At 33.8% G+C, this 20,266-nt stretch overlaps 2 protein-coding genes across 2 annotated transcripts; one reads left to right on the plus strand and one right to left on the minus strand.

The window, feature by feature from the left end:
• Window positions 1–51: 51 nt before the first annotated feature.
• On the plus strand, window positions 52–6,389 carry LOC130641237 (uncharacterized). The gene is made up of 7 exons (XM_057447956.1): window positions 52–1,037; window positions 1,329–2,027; window positions 2,703–2,874; window positions 3,434–3,537; window positions 4,360–4,441; window positions 4,614–4,759; window positions 5,123–6,389. The coding sequence occupies exons 1-7, from the start codon at window positions 771–773 to the stop codon at window positions 5,402–5,404; spliced, it is 1,752 nt and encodes a 583-aa protein (XP_057303939.1). The 5' UTR covers window positions 52–770; the 3' UTR covers window positions 5,405–6,389.
• A 5,717-nt stretch (window positions 6,390–12,106) lies between these two features.
• LOC130641239 (calmodulin-binding transcription activator 1-like) lies at window positions 12,107–19,672 on the minus strand. The gene is made up of 9 exons (XM_057447958.1): window positions 19,500–19,672; window positions 15,929–18,003; window positions 15,357–15,451; window positions 14,704–14,836; window positions 14,391–14,566; window positions 14,249–14,313; window positions 13,598–13,672; window positions 13,003–13,238; window positions 12,107–12,915 (listed from the first exon to the last, which is right to left on the minus strand). The coding sequence occupies exons 2-9, from the start codon at window positions 17,938–17,940 to the stop codon at window positions 12,846–12,848; spliced, it is 2,862 nt and encodes a 953-aa protein (XP_057303941.1). The 5' UTR covers window positions 17,941–18,003; window positions 19,500–19,672; the 3' UTR covers window positions 12,107–12,845.
• Between the last annotated feature and the right edge of the window lie 594 nt (window positions 19,673–20,266).

The raw sequence follows: 20,266 nt of genomic DNA on the forward strand, positions 1-20,266 counted from the left end.
ATATTTTTTATAATATTTTAATATTATATTATAATGTCCCCTATTTTTTGACATAAGGGCCAATTAAAATTATCCTTTATAACTGAAACTCACAGAAAAATATTCAATAGTTTGCACTACAACTTCACCATTTTAGAACATCATTAATTAGAAAATGATGCAATTCATATGTAATTAATAATCCTGTGATATGTTTTTTGTGAATGAAGCATGTTGAAATTTCTCTTCTTCATAATCATAAAAGGCACAGGTAACAGGAATTACGAACTGGTTTTAAATGATTTTTAATGCCTTTTTTCAGTCAATATCCACCTGTGTTATACCCTGTCGTTGAATCATTATTATGGTATGGAAAGGTTTTCTGTTTGTGAAGATGTGGAATATTTTAAGTGACACAGTTTATATACATACAGTGCATTGACATATTGAGAAAATTAATAGCCTAAAATTTGATGGCAACAAGTGCTTAAACTTGTTTTGTTAAAATGTCAATTTTATATGCTGACCATGTGCACATAAAAAGTGACAAATATTCATCGTACCTTTTAGTTGCAAAGTCAGTTAAGCAGTTATATGTACGTCTCAAAGCTTGTTGTTTTTGTAAAGAAGGTGATGTTGGATCTGAATCACCTTAAGTTGATTTTTTTTGCAAAAAAAAGATTCATTGACAACTAATCTTCAAGAAATATCTCGATTTGATTGATCCGCAAAAATTAATCTTTGGGAAATAAGTCCTTATGGAAATTGGGGTCAATATCCAGATGTGAACTATGATTTTGAAATTTTACATAAAATTTTATGCAGAATTTTATTTTTATGAAAAGATGTATAAATCACATGTATGCCATCAGGTAAAAGAGTGGATACATTGCCGAAAACTGCTATCAAATCATGGAAGATTCTTTTCACCTTTTTGTTGCAAAATACACAATCAAAACAATATTATAAAACCTGAAAAGCATGTGGAAATCCCAAAAGAAGATCTCTTCACGTTTTTCTTGAGGAGAACAGAAGGATATGCTGACAGAGTCGCCATGGTATTCTTTATATTTGTTCTTTCCTACATATTTTTTGCAAGCAACTCAGTTGCGAAGTGTAGCTTTAAAATTCAGTCAAAATGTAAGCAACTTGTTCAGCAACCTCCAACCTAAGCAACTTTTGGAGTTAGACTAAAATTAAGGCTTGTAAGAGTATACTAAGATCCAACAAGATTTTGCTCCCACAAATGTTAAGAACTTTCGCTAAATCTTTTAATAAATGCTTGCTAACCCTTGGTTTAATACCTTAAATCTTTTAAACATTTTTTGATACATTACAATATATTTAAGGTTGATTGTATTTCTGGTGACCAGATGACATTTAGAGAGCTTACCAAGAGATCTAAACAGGTCTCATCATTCTTTCAAGAAAAAGGCTACCAGCGAACTGACCATGTTACAATTCACGTTCCAAACTGCATCAACTATCCCGCAGTAATGCTGGGAACACAAGCGAGTGGTATGGTATTCACAACAGCAAATCCTTATGCCACTGAAAATGAATTAAATACTCAACTTAAGTATTCCGAAAGTAAAGTTTTGTTTACAAATAAAAGCTTGCTTAATTCAGCCAGAAAAGCTGTTGAAAGTACAGATGTGAATTATCTTGTGTTGATGGACGATGCATCTTGCAGTGATAGTGGGGTCCTGTGTTTATCAGACATTTTAGAAAATCGAGAATATAGAAATCAAAGAAACAACGTTTACATTGATCCAGCCAATGATATTGCTGCAATGCTCTACTCAAGTGGTTCCACAGGCGTCCCTAAAGGAGTTTTAATAAGTCACCGTAGTATGGTAGCTAATGTGTTGCAAGTACTTGATGATAAAACGTATAAATTTCAAACTGATATCTTGTGTGTGCTACCAATGTTTCATGTTTATGCTCTTCAGTATGTGATGTTCACTCATTTATGTGGAGGGTATACCATCCATACGCTGCCTTCGTTTACTCCAGAGACGTTTTTATCGGCAATAGAACAATACACAGTAAGTCATGTTTCTTTTTTTGCTTCTTGTTTTTCATTGCTTTTAATCTATATTAGATTCTATCTGTTTAAATTGTATTTTTAACGGTGCCAAAGGAAGTTTCACATTTTGTCAAACCAATATTGGTATTGAGCCTCCAAAACCTAAAAATCTTAAGAAAATTTTAACAAAATCTTCAGCCTTAGCGTGTTAAGATTCCATTTTAGGACACAAATCTTAGTTTCTTTTTTTCAGTCAAATATAAACATCCTAACAAAGTTTTATCCCAATAATAACAAGCCTTTTTTCTTCAATAAAAATAAAAGATACCTTAAATAAATCGTAGTTTTTTATGAACACAAAAAACAAATAAAATATAGAAATACATTTTAATAAAAAAATTAAGTAAAATTTCGAAGAAAGTTCAGGCAAAAAAACTGTTTTCTTATGAAATAAAGAAAGTGTAAACCAGGACACAATTTGAGTTGACATTATCAACTGAACTAGCTTAATTGCAAACAATAAGTACTCCCAATTGGAATGTTGTTACTCCTCTTTCGTTTGATTGTCTACTTCAAAAACCCTCACAGATGCCATATAGCAACCTTGTCCAATAAAGGATGAATCAACTACTGTATTTTGTGGCATAAGGCATGCTTTTTAGTTTCAGATATCAAAAGTTCTTTTTGTTTATAGATCCAAAAACTTCCCATTGTGCCACCCTTGGCCTTGTTTTTGTTGAACCATCCAATGGTTCAGAGTTATGACTTATCTTCCCTACAGAATATTATGATTGGAGCTGCTCCTGTATATGAAAATGTAATCAATGATTTTTCAAAGAAATTCCCAAACGTCATTCTTCAGCAAGGCAAGTTTTAGGAACTGCTTATTGCATGAATATTTTGCGGCATGCGAAATTATGCATGTTTGCTCGACCGCGAAATTAAAATGCCACAAAACTTTAGTTCTGTCAAAAATTAAAACAACCGCAAAATTTTCATGCAATACACCTTTTCCAAATTTTTTATTTATTTATTTTTTTTTTTTGATGTACCGCTGCTATTTCTAAACTTTTTCTAACTAAATGAACGTGATTTTTGAAATCCTCACCTGAAACTTGATAGACTGTCAAATCTCCAGATTCATACAGCAAAAAAACAACTTCTTACAACAGTCTTTTTAACTTCGTCTTAATTGAACTCTGTTTGAAACCGAGGCTTATTAGTACAAGTAGAAAGTTTAGGAGATTTTGACTGTAACATTAATACCACCAAAACAGCATTTTCACATGTCGGATTAAGTTAAAAATTTATACACACACCAATTCAATGATATGAATATGATCCTAAAGTCAAAACATCAAAGTTCTAAAATTTTAAAAAACATGTAATTCGTGATAGTTGTATTAAGGACACTTTATCGCTTAGGTTTCGGGCTAACTGAGGCACTTATAACACATATCCAGGCTGAAGATCCTTCATCACATCGACCTGGTGCAGCAGGAAAAGTTATGTGTAATACTCAATGGAAGGTATCGCTGATTTTCTACTGTTATTATTATTATTATTTTACAATTTTTTATACAGAATAGACAATTCAATGTAGGAAGATACTTTTATCGCTGCGGATTCTGTGTTCCGAGGGTATGGACTTAAATGCACATCAGTCTGGTACTGGCACTTGATAAGAATGCCCCTACTTTTTACGGAGCCACCGACCCTTAGATTATGAATTAACCTCTGTAATCTTTAGCCAAACGACTATGAATAAGCAATTTGAACGTAACATATTTGGATGAAATAGATTTGTATTGGTACTCGAAATAATAGTAATATTTGTTGTTTTTGTATGACAAAATATTCATTAAAATAAAATGTTTCCATTTGCTTTTATATGTTTACATTTTTGTGCAGACTACCTTGATTATCTGAAACTTCATTATCCACACATTATTTTAAAATGCCGATTTTTTTCTTTCTTGACATTGAAGCAAATAAGATTTTTTTCTTTTCTCATAATGTCGTTGCATTTCCACTTGTTTTGTTGTAGCAGTATATGTTTTTTATTCGCCATTTCAATTTTTTGACCAAAATCCCCAAAATCACTTACGCCATTTTGTTTTTGTTTTCTCTAAAGCTGAAATTTGTTACTACTAAAAAGTAAACTAACCAGTATTTTGGTTTATGTGGATGTCAAGAGTTGAGGTAATTCGAAAAGAATTCTGTATTTTTTTTCTTCGTTGTTTCCCTTGCGTCTGTTTCTGCCACCCTCGACAGCGCAATCTCTGTCGTAGAAACATATTATGAATATCAGTTTTTATTGATTTGTAACTTTTTACTTGTTATATTTTTAGATATCTTGTATTAATACTGGTAAGGCTTTACCAGCATTTGAAAAGGGCGAAGTTTGTCTGAAAGGACCCACCGTTATGAAAGGTCTGTCTCTGTTTTTTATGATTTCTGGACATGATTTGTTAACTTATTTAGTTGACATCCGTTCGTTCGTTCGTTCGTTCGTTCGTTCGTTCGTTCGTTCGTTCGTTCGTTCGTTCGTTCGTTCGTTCGTTCGTTCGTTCGTTCGTTTGTTTATTTGTTTTTCATCTTCTAGGTTATCACAAGGATGAAGAGAAAACAAAAGCATGTTTGAGTCAAGATAGATGGTTAAGAACTGGTGATTGGGGATACCATGATGGGGAAGGAAGACTGTTTGTTGTTGATCGTTTAAATGAACTGATAAAATACGAAAATGTTTTTGTGAGTAAATTATTTTTTTTTTATCTCACTACACCGCATACCTTCTTCAAACAAATAAATATTGGCGCAGGTTTAATTTAACAATGAAATCAAATGATTTGTTGATGTGTATTTAATTTAGCGATGAAGGAAAACGAAATAGCGTTGGTTTAATTTGTAGTATTACAAGAGTTAAGCTTGCATAATTTTAAGTTATATCCATAAAAGTAAGAGAAGTGTCCATACCTGCACAAGATTATGTTTTCAGTTTTGCATATTTTGGATTTTTTCTCTTGCTTAAAACATTTATGTGTAAAACTATGCATAGAAGGAAGCTGAAAAAACTGCATGTGTATCAAAATTCGCAATCTAGCTCTCGTTTAGATTGAACCAGTTGAACTCGAGGACGTACTAACTAGCCATGAAGAAATCAAAGATAGCTGTGTGATCGGTGTTCCAAATGAGCTCTGCGGTGAAGTACCTATAGCATACGTGGTGAAGCAGGAAAATTCAACTCTTACTGAAGCAGACGTACAAAGTTTTGTGGACGGGATTGTATCACCCCATAAAAAGCTCCGTGGAGGAGTAAAATTCGTAAACAGTCTTCCTCGTTCTTCGTCTGGAAAGTTGCTAAGACATGTCCTTAAACATCAGTACATGTCATGATGATGTTATTTTAGGGAGTGTAGCAATGATAAACGGTAATTTTTATGAATATTTGTCTTTCTGCGATCGACTTCAAAATAAAAGCACATGTTTACTGCATCGTAAGGGATTTTTAAAGACTACCTTGAGGGAAGAAATTATTGCGCACGAACAAGATTGCGGGATTGCGAATTTGGCCAAAAGCGAATTTGGCCAAAATTCGCATTCTTTTCTTCCGGAATTTCTAGCGAGGAGTAGCAATTTGCAATCTTTTCTTCCGCAATCCCTAGAAAAATTACGCAATTTTTAATCTTTTACAATCAAATTTTGTCGATTTCCATGAAAAAGACGAGTTGTTTCTGTCGTTGTTTTGCTCAATTATTTGCATCAAAAGAAATTTTTAAAGGAATGAAACGTAATAACCAAAAAGATTTACAAGTGATTTCGTGGAAAAGTTCATGGATCATTGCTTTCATTCGCAATTTTAAATTTCGCAATTTCTTGACACAATATCACATTAACAATCTCTAAATCCCCAATTTACCATGAATCCGCAACCTTTAATTTTGCAATCTTTTCTTGGGCAAACTTTTCTTCCCCTAAGGTAAAAAGTTGCTCGAAAAAATTCACCCCTTACATGCATTGATATTGATATTGTTGAATTTCTGTAATTTATTTTTATGTTTTACGTTTATAAATTTTTTTAAAGTACTGTTTCTAATAGAATAGGGGGGATTGCTTTAAGAGGTTTAAAAAAATTTATAAAACCTAAAAAGGAAGTTATTAGTAGCGCTGTTGTTTTGAGAGGCCTAGTACGGGGGTGGAAACTCGTATCAAAAATTATTCGTAGGAATAAGAAGAAAAATATTTGAAAATTTATTTAGCGGCTGGCTATTAGCGAGAAAAAAATTTCGTACATATATCGTCTTTGTAATTTTCTAACTTATTTTCATAAACGCTGCATACCACGCTGTATATATTTTTTAAAATGAATATTTAAATTACAGTTTTGTGTTTAATTAACCGACTACAGTTGACTCTCTCTATCTCGACTACCCTCTATCTCGAACATCTCTCTATCTCGAACCAAAGTCTCGGTCCCTTGGACATTTGTGTAGGCTCTAAGCTATTTCCTCTCTTTATCTCGAACCTCTCTATCTCGAATACCTCTCTATCTCGAACCAAAATCTCGGTCCCGTCTGACTGTTTCTCTCTCTATCTCGAACTTTTCCGGATTTAAGAACCTATTTACACTAAAAATCGAATTAAAATGTTCCATTTTCGAACCAAAATGTTTGACGTTCGAATTCTAAAGTCACTCACAAAACATTGTTTACAGTGTTTTGAACCAGAAACCTTCTTGAGGTGAAGATGTCGGCTTTAAAAAGAAAACTCAATAACGTTTCTTTAATTCAAAAATGTCAAATAATTCGGGAAATCGAGAAAGGAATGTCAAACAAGGAGGCAGCAGAAAAATATGGGATCCCCAAAAATACAATTTCAACTTGGATGAAAAAAAAACATAAGATCCTACAAAGCTTGGAAGAACAAAAAACCGCGTCTGGTTCGAAAAAGGTTCGAGGCTGTGATTATGAGCAGATAGACAAGGCTGTTTTCAAATGGTTTACTGTTCAAAGAAGCCAAAACATTCCGATCGATGGCAATTTGATAAAAGAAAAGGCACTCAGTTTTGCTAAAAACTTTGATTGTTCAAGTTTCAAGGCTTCCGATGGTTGGCTGGACAAATGGAAAAAAAGGTAAATAACATAGTTATAATTTTCATTTCGTGTATAAAAACAACGTGATTACATATCAAACACTAAAATTACAGCTTCTGTTTTTTCAAAATCTCTACCATTGACTTTTGCCCGGATAAGCTTAGAACACAGGGGACCTGCATTCCATCACCATCTCCAAGATTAACTGCCTTTCCAGTAACATTTATATCACATCTCCCAAATTGATCAGCACGGAGAAAATAAAATATGGTTTTAGCAAACTTTCCATTTTCTCCTAACGGCAAATGTCCGACTAGTTTCCCATCTTTTTTAACGGCTACAGCGTATTTGTCGACAGGGTTGTGAGGTTCCATTTTTCCTTGTAGTTTTTCTTGTTGGACTGGTGTCCATAAACTTTTGTAAACATGGTACCCTTTTATGTAAGATGTAATGTCAGTGGAAGACAAAACGACGAGTGGCATATTTTCAGTTAATTCAATTTCTTGTCCCAGTAAATTTATAGCCATATTGTTCATTACAGATTCTACTACACTCCACGTGTTCAACAATATAATTTGTAAACAGATAAGAATCGAATCGAACCAATCTTAAAATTTATGTTCGATTGTGTTATGTTCGATTAATATTAAGGGCTGCTTTACACGAAACATTTTTATTTATTTACTTTTTCAGGCACAGCATTTCCTTGAAAGTTATCGGTGGTGAATGTAAGTCAGTTACAAATCAAATGACAAGCTCCTGGAACGAAACCACGCTCCCAACCATTCTGTCGAATTACAAATTGGAGGACACTTTCAACGCAGACGAATTTGGTTTGTTTTACCAATGTCTTCCCGAGAAAACATACCACCTCAAAGGAGAAAAGTGTTCTGGGGGGAAGAAGAGCAAGTTGAGATTCACTGGAATGGCCGCAGCAAGTGCTACTGGAGGAAAGTTGCCAATGTTCGTCATTGGCAAATCAAAAAAACCTCGCTGCTTTAATAACATCAAACATCTCCCTTGCCAATACACATCACAAAAGAAAAGTTGGATGGATAGTGAAATATTTGAAAACTGGGTCCGGAAACTGGACCAAAAGTTTTGTGTAGACGGGAGAAAAATCGTTCTTATAATCGACAACTGTCCAGCACACCCATCGATCTCGAACTTAACAAACATTCATCTCGTTTTTTTGCCCCCTAACACAACGTCTGTGTTGCAACTGATGGACCAAGGTGTTATACGAAGTCTAAAAGCGTATTACCGAAGGAGAGTTGTACGTTTGCTGTGCAGTGCTTTGGAGAACAACAAACCTTTGCCAAAGATTTCAATTTTAAGCGGAATGAAGATACTGGCTGATTCTTGGGAGGCTGTAACTAAACAAACCATCATCAATTGTTTTAAGAAATCTGGAATCTCTTCTACAGGACAACAGGATGCTATTGCTGATTCGGATGACCCATTTAAAGATCTTCAAGAAAGTTTGGATGATTTAAGAGAGGCTGATCCATCATTGGTACGAAATGATCTCAGTGCTAATGATCTTATGACCTTGGATGATGAGGTTATCGCAACCGCCCCTCAAATCTCTAATGAGGATATCATTGATGAATTTCGGAAATCTCAGGAGGACGAAGCTGAAGACGATGGCAGTGACATGGAGGATGATTCATTTGATATAGTTGTCGAAAAACCATCAAGATCAAAAGTCGAGTGTAGTATTGATCTTTTGAAAGATCTAGCAATGTGTTGCGAAAAAGGCAATGAAATGCAAATGCTTATCTCCAAATTCGAAAAAATGTATAATGAAGACAGAGTGGCATCACTTAAACAAAAAGACATAACCGATTTCTTTAAATGAAGCTGTAAATTTATTTTATGTATTTATTTTAAAAGAAGTCTTGTGCATTGAATATTAACATTTTAACATCTCTCATTGACCTCTATCAACTCCCGATACACTGAAGGTTAAAAATACGTTTTTTACGAAAAAATCCAATTTTTGTCAATTTTTCACTATCTCGAACTTTCTCTATCTCGAACAAATTTTCTGGTCCCTTGCGAGTTCGAGATAGAGAGAGTCAACTGTATACCACGACTCAGGAAAAACCTGGAAAACTCTCCTTTTTGTAATATTCTTTAAGCTTCCGCGATGCATTGCACAGTGGAATTGCACCCGTTTGATGCTCCTGGCATCCCGCAAAAAAATTAACAAAGCTGTCGATTCGGGAAAATTAATACGCGCGAAATCAATTAAAATGCTAACTCGCGAAAATTGGTCCTTTTCTTCTCTATTTTTTTATTCAAAATTCACATTTTTTACATATACTAATTTAACCTAACAACTATTGCGTCTTCTTTTCCCTCTGTTTCCACAGAACCTTTTCGCAAACATTTCCATCATTGTGGTGCGTGGCCTTGTGGTTGTATTCGCTTCGTAATCACATTCCACACCGCGGGCATGTATCTTTACCACAGCTACGCGTCAATCCATGCCATGCGAGGCAAATTGGGTAGGCAGCCTGTGTATACTTAATGTATACCTATTCAGAACACAAGACCCACATTGTTAACAGTATTTCCAACACTGAAGTGGCTTTATCCTGCATAAATATTCGGAATAATAATATAAATAAATGTTAATTTGGTTCTTTTTTGACTATTTTCGAATCAAAAAATAATGTCGAGTGGCTTTTGCAGAAATCGCAAAACAAAGTTATGAAGCTGATTTTTTGTCACGTGGTACTGTTTTGGGTTTAAATTAAACTAAAAAGTTCCTCTTAAATTGGCTTATATTTTTAGTGCAAATCTTTTATGCAGTTTACAAAAGTTGATTAGTCGCAAAAATGTGGTCCGGCATTTTTTTTTTTTTAAAAAGATTAAATCACAAAACTATTTTATAAACCATACTGAAACAATAACGACTTTTTCTGTTATTGTGTCAGCAGTTTTGGGAGCTTTAATCGCAACAATGCAATTTGTTCGCCAAAATCTTTTACTTTAGGTCTCCAGATTGCACACAAAAAAACAGTTCCGCCAAAAAAAACTTTCCTCAAAGTAAAACTTTACCACTTACCTGAATCAAATTTTAGTCTTTGTGAGAAAATGTTGGTACAAATATACAAAATTAGCGATTACAATTAAGTGCCGTGTCTACACTTCTAAGTTAAAATACTTTTCAAAAATCCTAAACGCACTCGACCCTTAATTTTGTCACTTGCTAAACAAAGTTCGTATGCCGAAAAAAATACTAAAACAAGAAAAACTATCCGGTTTAATCACACATTCGTATTGCACGAGAGTGGAGAATTGAAACTCACTGACAACTTAACCCTATTCGGTCCGGGCCCCCTGACGGTTTTTTTTAATAACTCCTGATTGCTTTCTTATATGGCTATGATACTTACTGAGTTTCAACATTTATCTATTAGACACCTTTCAGAGGCTTTGATATTGGCCATTACTCGAAACTACCCCTAAAATCTCTATGAAATCCTTATAATGGGGAAAATATAATAACTCCTGTTAGGATTATCCTTAGAACTTGAAACTTGCAACACAACTTTGTTTCAACAAGAAGAATCATTTTGAATAATTTTGACACGTGACTAATCCGATTTCCCGATTTTGTCGGATTTTACCCGAAAATCGGAAAAAAACGGATTTCCGGGCAATTTTTGGCAATTTTTTATTTGATCCATGTAAAAACCGGAAGATATGTTAAAAAAATTTTATTTAGCTTTCAGAAACTTCAAACAGAATGTAAAAAATTCGCTCTAGAACAAAAGTAATTATATTTTAAGCAGATAGTGGTATTTTTAACAATTTTCAAGCTTCTGATGACGTCACAGAAAATGTGCTGACGCAAACAAATATTTATTGCCGCCATTTTGTTCCTTTCATGACGTACTATAAGTGTGCCAAGTTTGATTCAATTTGAACAATCCTATGAAAAGTTATTGAGGGGGGCGGAATCCGCTTCCCGGTCATAGTATGTTCGAAAACCCCCGGACCGAATAGGGTTAAAACGGCTGGAAAATTCGGGTTGGGGAATTGTTGGTGTTTCCCTGGATGAAGTAAGCTAAAACATAACATGCAAGTAGTCCAACCACTAATTTTTGTTACCCCATTGCAACCTCCATCCACTGCACCATTTAACATCACAAGATTTATCATCAAAAGTTTAGTCACAATTTCTTCTTAAAGGAACGACTTGCATTGTGACCATTCTTATAGGGGCTTTCCAACAAATATGTGCTTGCAAATAATCTCTTTAATAATAGCCGTCGTCTGTCTGTCTGTGTCCGCGAAAGCCGTGTCCAGTAACGGAAACACGAAATTTTTAAAATGCGCACCAATACCAAATGCGATATATTTCTGTCCACTTTGCTGCAACGGGTTAATTTATAGGACGGTCGACCCCGTGGATATTTCCACCGGCTAACGACTGGTAAGATATAAACACACAATTGAACAACTTCTAGTTTAATAAAAACTTATTTTTGACGGATACTAAACAGGTTTGCCCTCATTTTACAAAAGAAAATTCCAGAATTTATTTAACCTATTCCATGGGTAATTTCGTTCAACAAAAATTTTGTTTAGCAAAAAACCTGAACGGATGCAATAAGCTCACGAATAAAAAAACCCAAACCTAAATAATAAATATATTCAGAAAAAATTTTTTTAAGGAGTTTTCCCATTTTAGCAAATTTCAACGAGTTTTTCTTATTTTCCAAATTCAAGGAGTTTTTTCTATTTTTCCAAATTCCAGGATTTTTTCCTTTTTGCAAATTCTAGGAGTTTTTCCTATTTTTCCAAATTCCAGGATTTTTTCCCCATTTTTGCAAAGTGTAGGAGCTTTTCCCATTTCACAACTTTCCAGTAGCATTTTCAAGGAGTACGTTCCATTTTAGGGAGTTTCCATGAGTAGTAGCCACCCTGTATCCTATTTTACACCGAGCATACAAATATGGGCCATCAAGACACAAAGTGGATAAACATGAAACGTCGATTGTTTCTCATTATTTTCAATGACCGTATGATACAGAAATTATGATAAGTTATGTTGATTTATGCACATATATACATACTTTTCGTTCATACATGAATAATTTGTGTATCGTTGAAGCATAAATACAACTCCGAAGAAGAGAATGACATAAATAATTATGAAAAAAAAGTAAAATAACACTTAATCTAAAGTATGTTTTTATTTCAGATTTGAAAAATTCATTGTTTTAGAAGAAAATCATTGCGCGTCTGTCAGTGAATTCAGAACATAATGAACTGACTATCAACCAACATCAAGCAATGTGATCTAAAATCATTTCTTATTGTTTACCCTCCTATGACCTAACAGAAAACAAGGCACATTAAAAATTTGTCAAACTCAACAAATATTCATATGCTAAACAAGGAATACAGGGTAACCAACTTTGTAACATACCGTACAGGCTCGATTTAGCACCCGGGTGGTTACAAAACATTACATTTAGAAGGGGACACCAAATCGTAAGAATCTGCTGCTTTAAAATACAATACCATTTTTTTGCTATATAAAAAGTTTACTTAGTTCTGAGAGAAGACAACAACTTCGCAATTTAGTTTTTTCTCCGTTTTTTTTAAAAAAAGATAAAAAGCATCCCGTTCGCATCAATACTCTCTCCAATTAACCACCCAAGACGCTTGTTCGAAATTAGGCGCTAAATCGAGCACTTACGATAGTTTTACGGCACTGTATATCAGCTTTCGCATTCCATGATGTCGAATTCTGTATTCGTCAGAAAATCATTTGATGTTTTCCGACTTAACCTGAATAAAAAAGTTGCATTACAAACCCTAAATAAAAACAAAGCGCTCTTCGTTTGGACAAATAATTGAATGAAAGTCTAAGCAAACCTGTTCGTAGTGTGTTGTAAAAATCTTTTCAATTTTCGCTCATCAGCTTGTTGCTGTCGATTCTTTTGCTGATAGCTTTCCCTTCTGTCGAAACTATGTTTTCGCTCTCGATATTGTCGATAATAATTTTGAATAACACTGGCAGCTTGGCATTTTTTTTTGGCTTTTTCTCTGTGAGCACGATATTGGTTCTGGATGAGCACAGCACCTTTCTGCATCTTCTTAAAAGCCGCATACTATAAAAACATGATTACGAGAATTTATGGTAACATCGCCGAAAACTTCATTAAAAAACTACGGTACCATCGTCCACAACTACATTAAAAATTACGGTAACATCTCCAACACTACAATAAAAACTACGGTAACATCCCAACACTACAATAAAAACTACGGTAACATCGTCCACAACTACATTAAAACCTACGGTAACATCGCCAACACTACAATAAAAACTACGGTAACACCCCAACACTACAATAAAAACTACGGTAACATCGCTACTACATTAAAAAACTACGGTTACATCGTCCAAAACTACATTAAAAACTACGGCAACATAAATACACCACAACAACTTACAAACATCTCGTACCTGCTTGTATCGCCTGTAGTAACTTTGAATAAGAACGGCTGCAGAGAATTCACTGTTGCGTTGATTTCGACGTTCCTATCCAAGAATACAATATCATTAAAACGTGGGATAATAAGCACACATCCGTTAAGTAGGGAGATTAACTAATTGAGGTACAAAAAAAAAAAAAAAAAAGACGCAGCTTTTTTTACATGCCCAATTGATACTTGTTGCCTTCTTAACTGAATCTATTTCAGAAACGAAACATGTTTACAAAGTTCCCGCCTTAGAACACATTTAAAACCAATCAGGTACAGTAATTAAGTTAAAAAAATAATTTTTAAAATTAACATGAATTTCTGAAGTTTTGTCCATTGAATAGTGAGGGTGGGATATCATGAAATATTCGATAGGCGGTCTCTCTCACGGTCTGTAATTCTCTCGTGTTGCCAATAACATGATCTATCACTTTATGTCTTTTCGTTATTTTGTACCCAGGGTACCCTCTTTTGTTCTAACATGCGACATCACTAAGGAAATGGTCGAATCAGTTGCCCTAGTTATTTTTGTGGTGCGTTCGGAAAATGAATCAGTTTTCTGACAATGGAAGGGAGTACCCTATCATTACTGTAACTGCTGATATAAACTGATACTGGAAATATTAGCACTCACCTTGTAGGACTTGAACGCATTTTGAATAACATTAGCCGCCCGATACAGTTCTTCCTGCTCAGCATCTTAGAACAAAAAAAATCAGTTAAAACCTTAAATACATTTTATTAATCTAAACGGTTTTTGATTTCTCGAAATTTACCTGTCAAGGTAAGTTCGGCAAAGTCTTTTTCAATTTTTTTCGCTTTAAAAAAAAACTCGCAAAATTCAGCGGTTTCGCGAGTGCCTCGATTAAAACTCGATTGACCAGGTGACGGTGGAGAATGAAGAGTGACTGTTGATGTTGCAGGTCTGTTTTCTTCTGTAAACGAACGTTGTCTAAACGAAAAGCGATGAAAAGATGAAGAGCAAAAATTAAAGATAAAAGGGGAAAGTTTTGTAGAAATCAATGTGCTTTTTCAGCAGCGGGGTACCACTCCTATTCAATGTTTTGTTAAGAAAGATACCTAAGGTACCTAGGTGTAAAGGGAGATGTTTCGAACAAACTTTCTTCGCCATCGGAACACATGCTATCACTTTCATCATCTTGATTACTTATAATTGATTGGATGTAAGCCAAAGTTTTGCCCAGTGTACGAGAGGATGAGCCTGAAAATAGAAAAACCATTTTTCAGTAATCTTTGAGCACGAGCGGACAAACGTGGCGTAAAAATGCACTGTATATACAGGTATATTCTTCTTTAAAGAACTGTTTTGTAGATCACGTGTTGTAATATACTACCGTTTAAGACTTGGTAGCTTACTTTTAAAATGTTTAGCCTGGGCGCAATTGCTTATTTTTTGACCCTGGTTTCCTATAACAAACGTGCAGGTTTAAGAGCGTTAGTAAATTAGAAATATTTTAGCAATCATGTTAAGCTTGAAATCTTTTAAGGCTTAATATACGTAATTTCCAAATCAAATATTTGATTCGTTTACGTTAAATGTCCTAGAATTACACGCTTTGAATAAAACCTACTCAAAAACAATCAAAAAAGCTGCCATGTCATTTAAAATATTAAAAATCATTAAAAAAATAATGGCAGTTCAATTAAACTAAACATTTAATCGAAAGAAAAAAATATAAGTATTGTGGGAAAAAGAGTGTGGTGTAAGTGAGCAGACATACCTTCGCTTATGTCGTTGCACCAACCTTGAGAAAAAGAAGTTGGTTGGAAATTTTGTGGTGACGTACCACTGATGTCGCCACCGACAGAGTTTTCCCTATATAAAATAAAAGTGACTTCGAACTGAATAATGTTAATGAAGAATTTTTGCTTAAAGTTTCAACTATACTAAAAGTTATTTTCTTTGCGTTTGTTCTAAAACATACAACACCTGTAATACCATATTAAAAAAAGTGAGTGGCAGAAGGAAAATTGACATTTTTAAACTTTTATACTTTGTCAAACAATTTCGCAGTTTGAAAAAAAGGGAAATTTGCAGGAATTAATTTTCACGGATTGTACAAAAAATTATCAATATTTAGTTAAAAAAAACATAATTTTTTTTAAAAAAAATTTCGGTGTTCTCAAAATGCTTTATTATCTTAAAGGAATCAATTCCCGCGAAAATTAATTCCCTTCAATTCACGGAATTTAATTTCGCAATTGTTTGTATAAAAAATATCGCGAAATTTTCCAACACTGCTGTAGTTTCGAAGGAAAACAAAGTAGAAAACTCAGCGTAGGTCTCACCAACCTGGACATGCTGGACTTCCTCAAAAGTCGTTCCAAATAAGCCACCAATGAATCGTGCCCACATTCCCTTGCAAGATCAATAGCGGTACATCCACAATTGTCACACTCATGAATAGCATCCTCCTCCCACTGATGTAATACGCACGTTGTATTAAAATGTCCTTTCGCAGATGACCACATGAGGGGGAGTAATTTAAACTGATCGTATCGTGTTGGACAGGCTTCAACAGATATCAGCTGGTTCGGGTTAGATTCCACCCAGCTCAATAATAGTTGAATAAGTTTGACGTAGCCTAAAGCAGCGGCTAAATGTAAAACAGTCATCGTGTCTTCCACGTTATAGTCGAAAGAAAAGTCAATCGTAAGGTGAACTAGTCGCTTGCAAATTGCTACAAACTCTTCTTCAATGTCGTTACTGTTGATCTCCTTGAAGTCACATTTGCATTCTAAACCAAACATTTCAACGATCGCCGTTATTCTCTGCTTTAACAATTCAACAAGAGACTCGTTTTTGATCGACAACCAAGAATCGTGATTAATACTTTTTTCGTCAGTCACTGGATCTACGAATTCAAAGTCCACTGTATTTGAAACAATCGTATCGTTACACAAAACTAACAACTTGATTTTTCCTGCTTTGTGCGCAGGACTGAAACAACGCAGCACGCCATTTTGAATCAGTTCCGCATCGACAAGTACATCACCAAACCTGCATTGATACCTAGCATCTTTTGCGTTCCAAGATCCAATCAAAATGATCTTGTTAGCACCAGAAATTGTAGAGATTTCTGGCGAGACATCAATAATATCTATCAATGTTTGTTTAGTCTCTATGTTTATAGGAGATGCAACAGTAGATGTGCGATTTTGTGGAGACAGAGAAATAAATGTATTTTCTATGTTTTCTGAAGAGGTGCAGGAACTATTTTTTTCTTGGTTCGATGGCACTGTAAATATTGACTGCATGTTTGACACAGAAGAATTCGTTGTCAGTAAAGAGGAACTTATAATTGCATTCTGATTCAAAGCTGTGATATCATGATATAAATGTTTGAAATTTAAATCATCAAAGTTGTCAGCGCTTAAACAACCTATGTCTAAATCGAAGTTACCAAGTTTTTCAAAATTTGAACAGTTGTTTAATAATTCCCCATCTACCGCCGATATATCCAATGTTGGATTTACCGTAGTTGCTTGTGGAAATTGTTGAAAAGCGACATTCTGATTTTCATCAGAACAAACGGGAACTATGTTGGCTGCTTTTACTGAATTGACAAGAGTAGGGACAGAATTGACAAGTGTAGGGCTTCCCTGCATTTTTGGAAGGTTTATAGTAAGATTTCGACCAAATGAGGGGTTTGATACATTGCACGAGATTTTATCAGAATTGGATGGCATACTTTGAAATTGCTTCAGTGGATCAAATGCTGACACGTAACTTACAGCTGAAGAATTCACAGTAGATGTTACATGTCGACAAACGTTGTGTGTTGAAACCGCAAAAGGTGCTGCTGCAATATTTGAAGTGGTCTGGGTAATACTAAACGTGGTCTGGTAACTACCTGTCGAAGCAGGTTTGGGCAAGATGTATGCAAGTTGACTGTTCTTCGTCGGTGCAGTATTGACCATTTTACGATATGTGATCTGCACTGCACCATCAGGTGCGTTCTTGACGACAGTATCACGAGGGTCGTAGTTTTGTGAAGTCAATTTACTAGGCTGTTGCACGTCGTTTGCTATTATTTGATGTAAAAGGTGCCGCTCAAATGCAACTGAGTTGAGATTGATATCATTATCAATGTCCTGCTTTGATATTGGAGGATATAGCATTACACCGTCCGTCGTAGAGGTGCAAATAAGCGAATTGGGGTTTACATTCCAGTGCATAAAATTAGCTGTATTATCGATATTAATCCCGTTTACATTTTCTGCATTGAAGTCGAGTGAAGGATTCGATTTATTCTTGGGCACATCCTGAACATCACCACCGTTCATTTCAATACCAAAGGACATTCAATTACATCTTGTTAATTACACACCAGGATAAACACCATAAAACGTTTTCTAATCATTTAACTAAGAAAATAATACATGTATAAATATAAAAATCATGAACATTTTAAAAGCTGAGTGAGGGGAACTGAACACACACGTGATGTTTGCAGAATTTAGATGAAATTTAGCATATATTTGCTCAGATTTCAGAAAAGAATTGTTTTGTTTACTTAATAAAGCAATGTTTTACATTCTTTCTTAAGGTAAAATAAATTAAGACATTTTTGTTTTTGTGTTTCACAATAAGAAATAGGAAATAAAAGTAAAATTAAAAAGAAATATAACTATTATTTTTAAGCAATGAGTAACACAAGTTTCAGTGTAGTAAAATACCGTTATAAACAAATCAGTAAGTAAGATTATTTTTTCAGAACTTACAAAATTTTGAAAGCTCCATTAAGCACAAACGCTGCTAATTTAAAACCAGAAGTCATAAATACTACATACTACAATCATTAATACATAACTATACACTACTTGGTTGAATACATCAAAGAAACTCCTTCCATTATATTCAACGTGTCCAATGTATCCACTGATAGTCACAATGTATAAACCACAAACTTCACGGAAAGAAGAAAAACACCTTTAAATTCTCTAATAAGTACCAAACGAATATTAACACCATTGTGTGAAAAAAACCAAACATTGTATCAGGAAGACCTACAATATACATGTCTAATGTTTATCTTATATATTATTAAAAAGCATTTAAAATTAGCTAGTAGCAAATTATGATGTATATTGATGAAGTAACTAGTCAAATTCATATTTAAAAAATCGACTATGAAAAACTACCATATTTCAACGACAAACCTGCTTTGAATTTAACCAGTCTAAATCTTAGGGAAATTCAAAAGTTCAGAAAGCATATAAAACACAGCAGCAGATTTAAAGGACAAAAAAAATAAAGAAAAAATATCTAATAAAAATTTAATGACTGCATTATAACTATCACCTGCTTCTATACTGAAAAAGAAAAAAAAGAAAAAATAAGAAGAACTTCGTACGTCATAAATATGAAATAGAAAAAGCTGAGAAAATATTTTATTCTTGACATTTCAAAAAATAAAGTCTCACACTGCTTAAGAAAACACACAGGGATATAAGAATAAAAACTCTGAAAGAATGATGTCATATGTTGAGATTAAGTTTCTCCCAATACCATTACGAAAGCGTTTCCTTACTACGTCCTATAAAATATAAAGTCTCTTCAACCATACCATAATACTTATTCATCAAACACAGTAACATTAAAATAACCGTGTTTATAGATTTCATTCAAACCACAAAATCTCAAAAACCTTTATACACAGCAGCATAATAAAATCTTAATTGACAAACCAACTACTCAGGGATTCAGTAATCACTTCTCTATTCTGACTGATTCTCATATCAATTATAAAAAACAAATTAATGCTTACAAAGATAAACAGGCTCAAGTTAAGAAGAGAAAGAAATACATAGCTTATAACATTCATAGAACTTTGGCTTAAAATAGGTAAAAATATAATCACCTTACTAAGCCATAAAATGTTCAATTCATAAAAAATGCATAGTATAAATTCTATAAACAAATGCAAGTAATTCTCTTCTCCTTCATTTCATAGCTTGACATAACATACTCTATATTTTGCATTGAATTTTTCAACGTGTAACTATAAAAGAAAATATTTTGAAAGTATTAAATAAAAAAAAGAATATAAATAGTTGCAAAGAGATGTAAAAACAATCAAAAAGGTTAACGTACACAAAACAGATTAGCCAACAAAAAAGTTAATCTTTAACACAATGTATATGAAAGTAACAGACAAAAATTATACAAAATTAGAATTTAACTTCTTAAACATAATAAATCAACTGCTTTAACAAAGCCCTGCAAGTTAATAAGCAAATAAAAACAGATCAAAAACATCTACCAATACACAAAGAACATGGATACTAAACACAGCAATAAAATTTGAGTGTTTGAGAATCAGAGAAGCTGCATTTTATTTCTTACTGCTAATTAACATTAAGTTAGCCAAAGGTATGAATGCAGGCATATATAATTTATCATAAAAAGTAAAACTTCATAAAAATTTAAACAGTTTTCGATTAGTGTCTTTTCAATGTAATGAAACTTAGAGAGAGAGAGTTTAAATATTCTTTGATTCAAAACTTTCTTTTGCTTAATAAAAATACATGCATACCGCAAATTCTGATTTCAACTCCAAAGTGAAATGAATCAGAAATACTACAATATGATTGGCTAGTCAGAAATTCTCAATTACTGTCTGCAAAA

Source organism: Hydractinia symbiolongicarpus, chromosome 4, assembly GCF_029227915.1.
Source record: "Hydractinia symbiolongicarpus strain clone_291-10 chromosome 4, HSymV2.1, whole genome shotgun sequence".
NCBI classification, from domain to species: Eukaryota; Metazoa; Cnidaria; class Hydrozoa; order Anthoathecata; family Hydractiniidae; genus Hydractinia; species Hydractinia symbiolongicarpus.

What these genes read in the sequence shown, in the direction of transcription:
- LOC130641239 (XM_057447958.1), bottom strand. Translation starts at nt 17,940, where the DNA reads ATGTCCTTTGGTATTGAAATGAACGGTGGTGATGTTCAGGATGTGCCC. An exon ending in TGCCGAACTTACCTTGACAG is followed by an intron (nt 14,314 to 14,390) that starts GTAAATTTCGAG and finishes TTTTGTTCTAAG; the next exon opens with ATGCTGAGCAGGAAGAACTG. An exon ending in TTACAACACACTACGAACAG is followed by an intron (nt 12,916 to 13,002) that starts GTTTGCTTAGAC and finishes TTTTTTATTCAG; the next exon opens with GTTAAGTCGGAAAACATCAA.
- LOC130641237 (XM_057447956.1), top strand. Translation starts at nt 771, where the DNA reads ATGATTTTGAAATTTTACATAAAATTTTATGCAGAATTTTATTTTTAT. An exon ending in AAACGTCATTCTTCAGCAAG is followed by an intron (nt 2,875 to 3,433) that starts GCAAGTTTTAGG and finishes TTTATCGCTTAG; the next exon opens with GTTTCGGGCTAACTGAGGCA. An exon ending in TGTGTAATACTCAATGGAAG is followed by an intron (nt 3,538 to 4,359) that starts GTATCGCTGATT and finishes TTATATTTTTAG; the next exon opens with ATATCTTGTATTAATACTGG.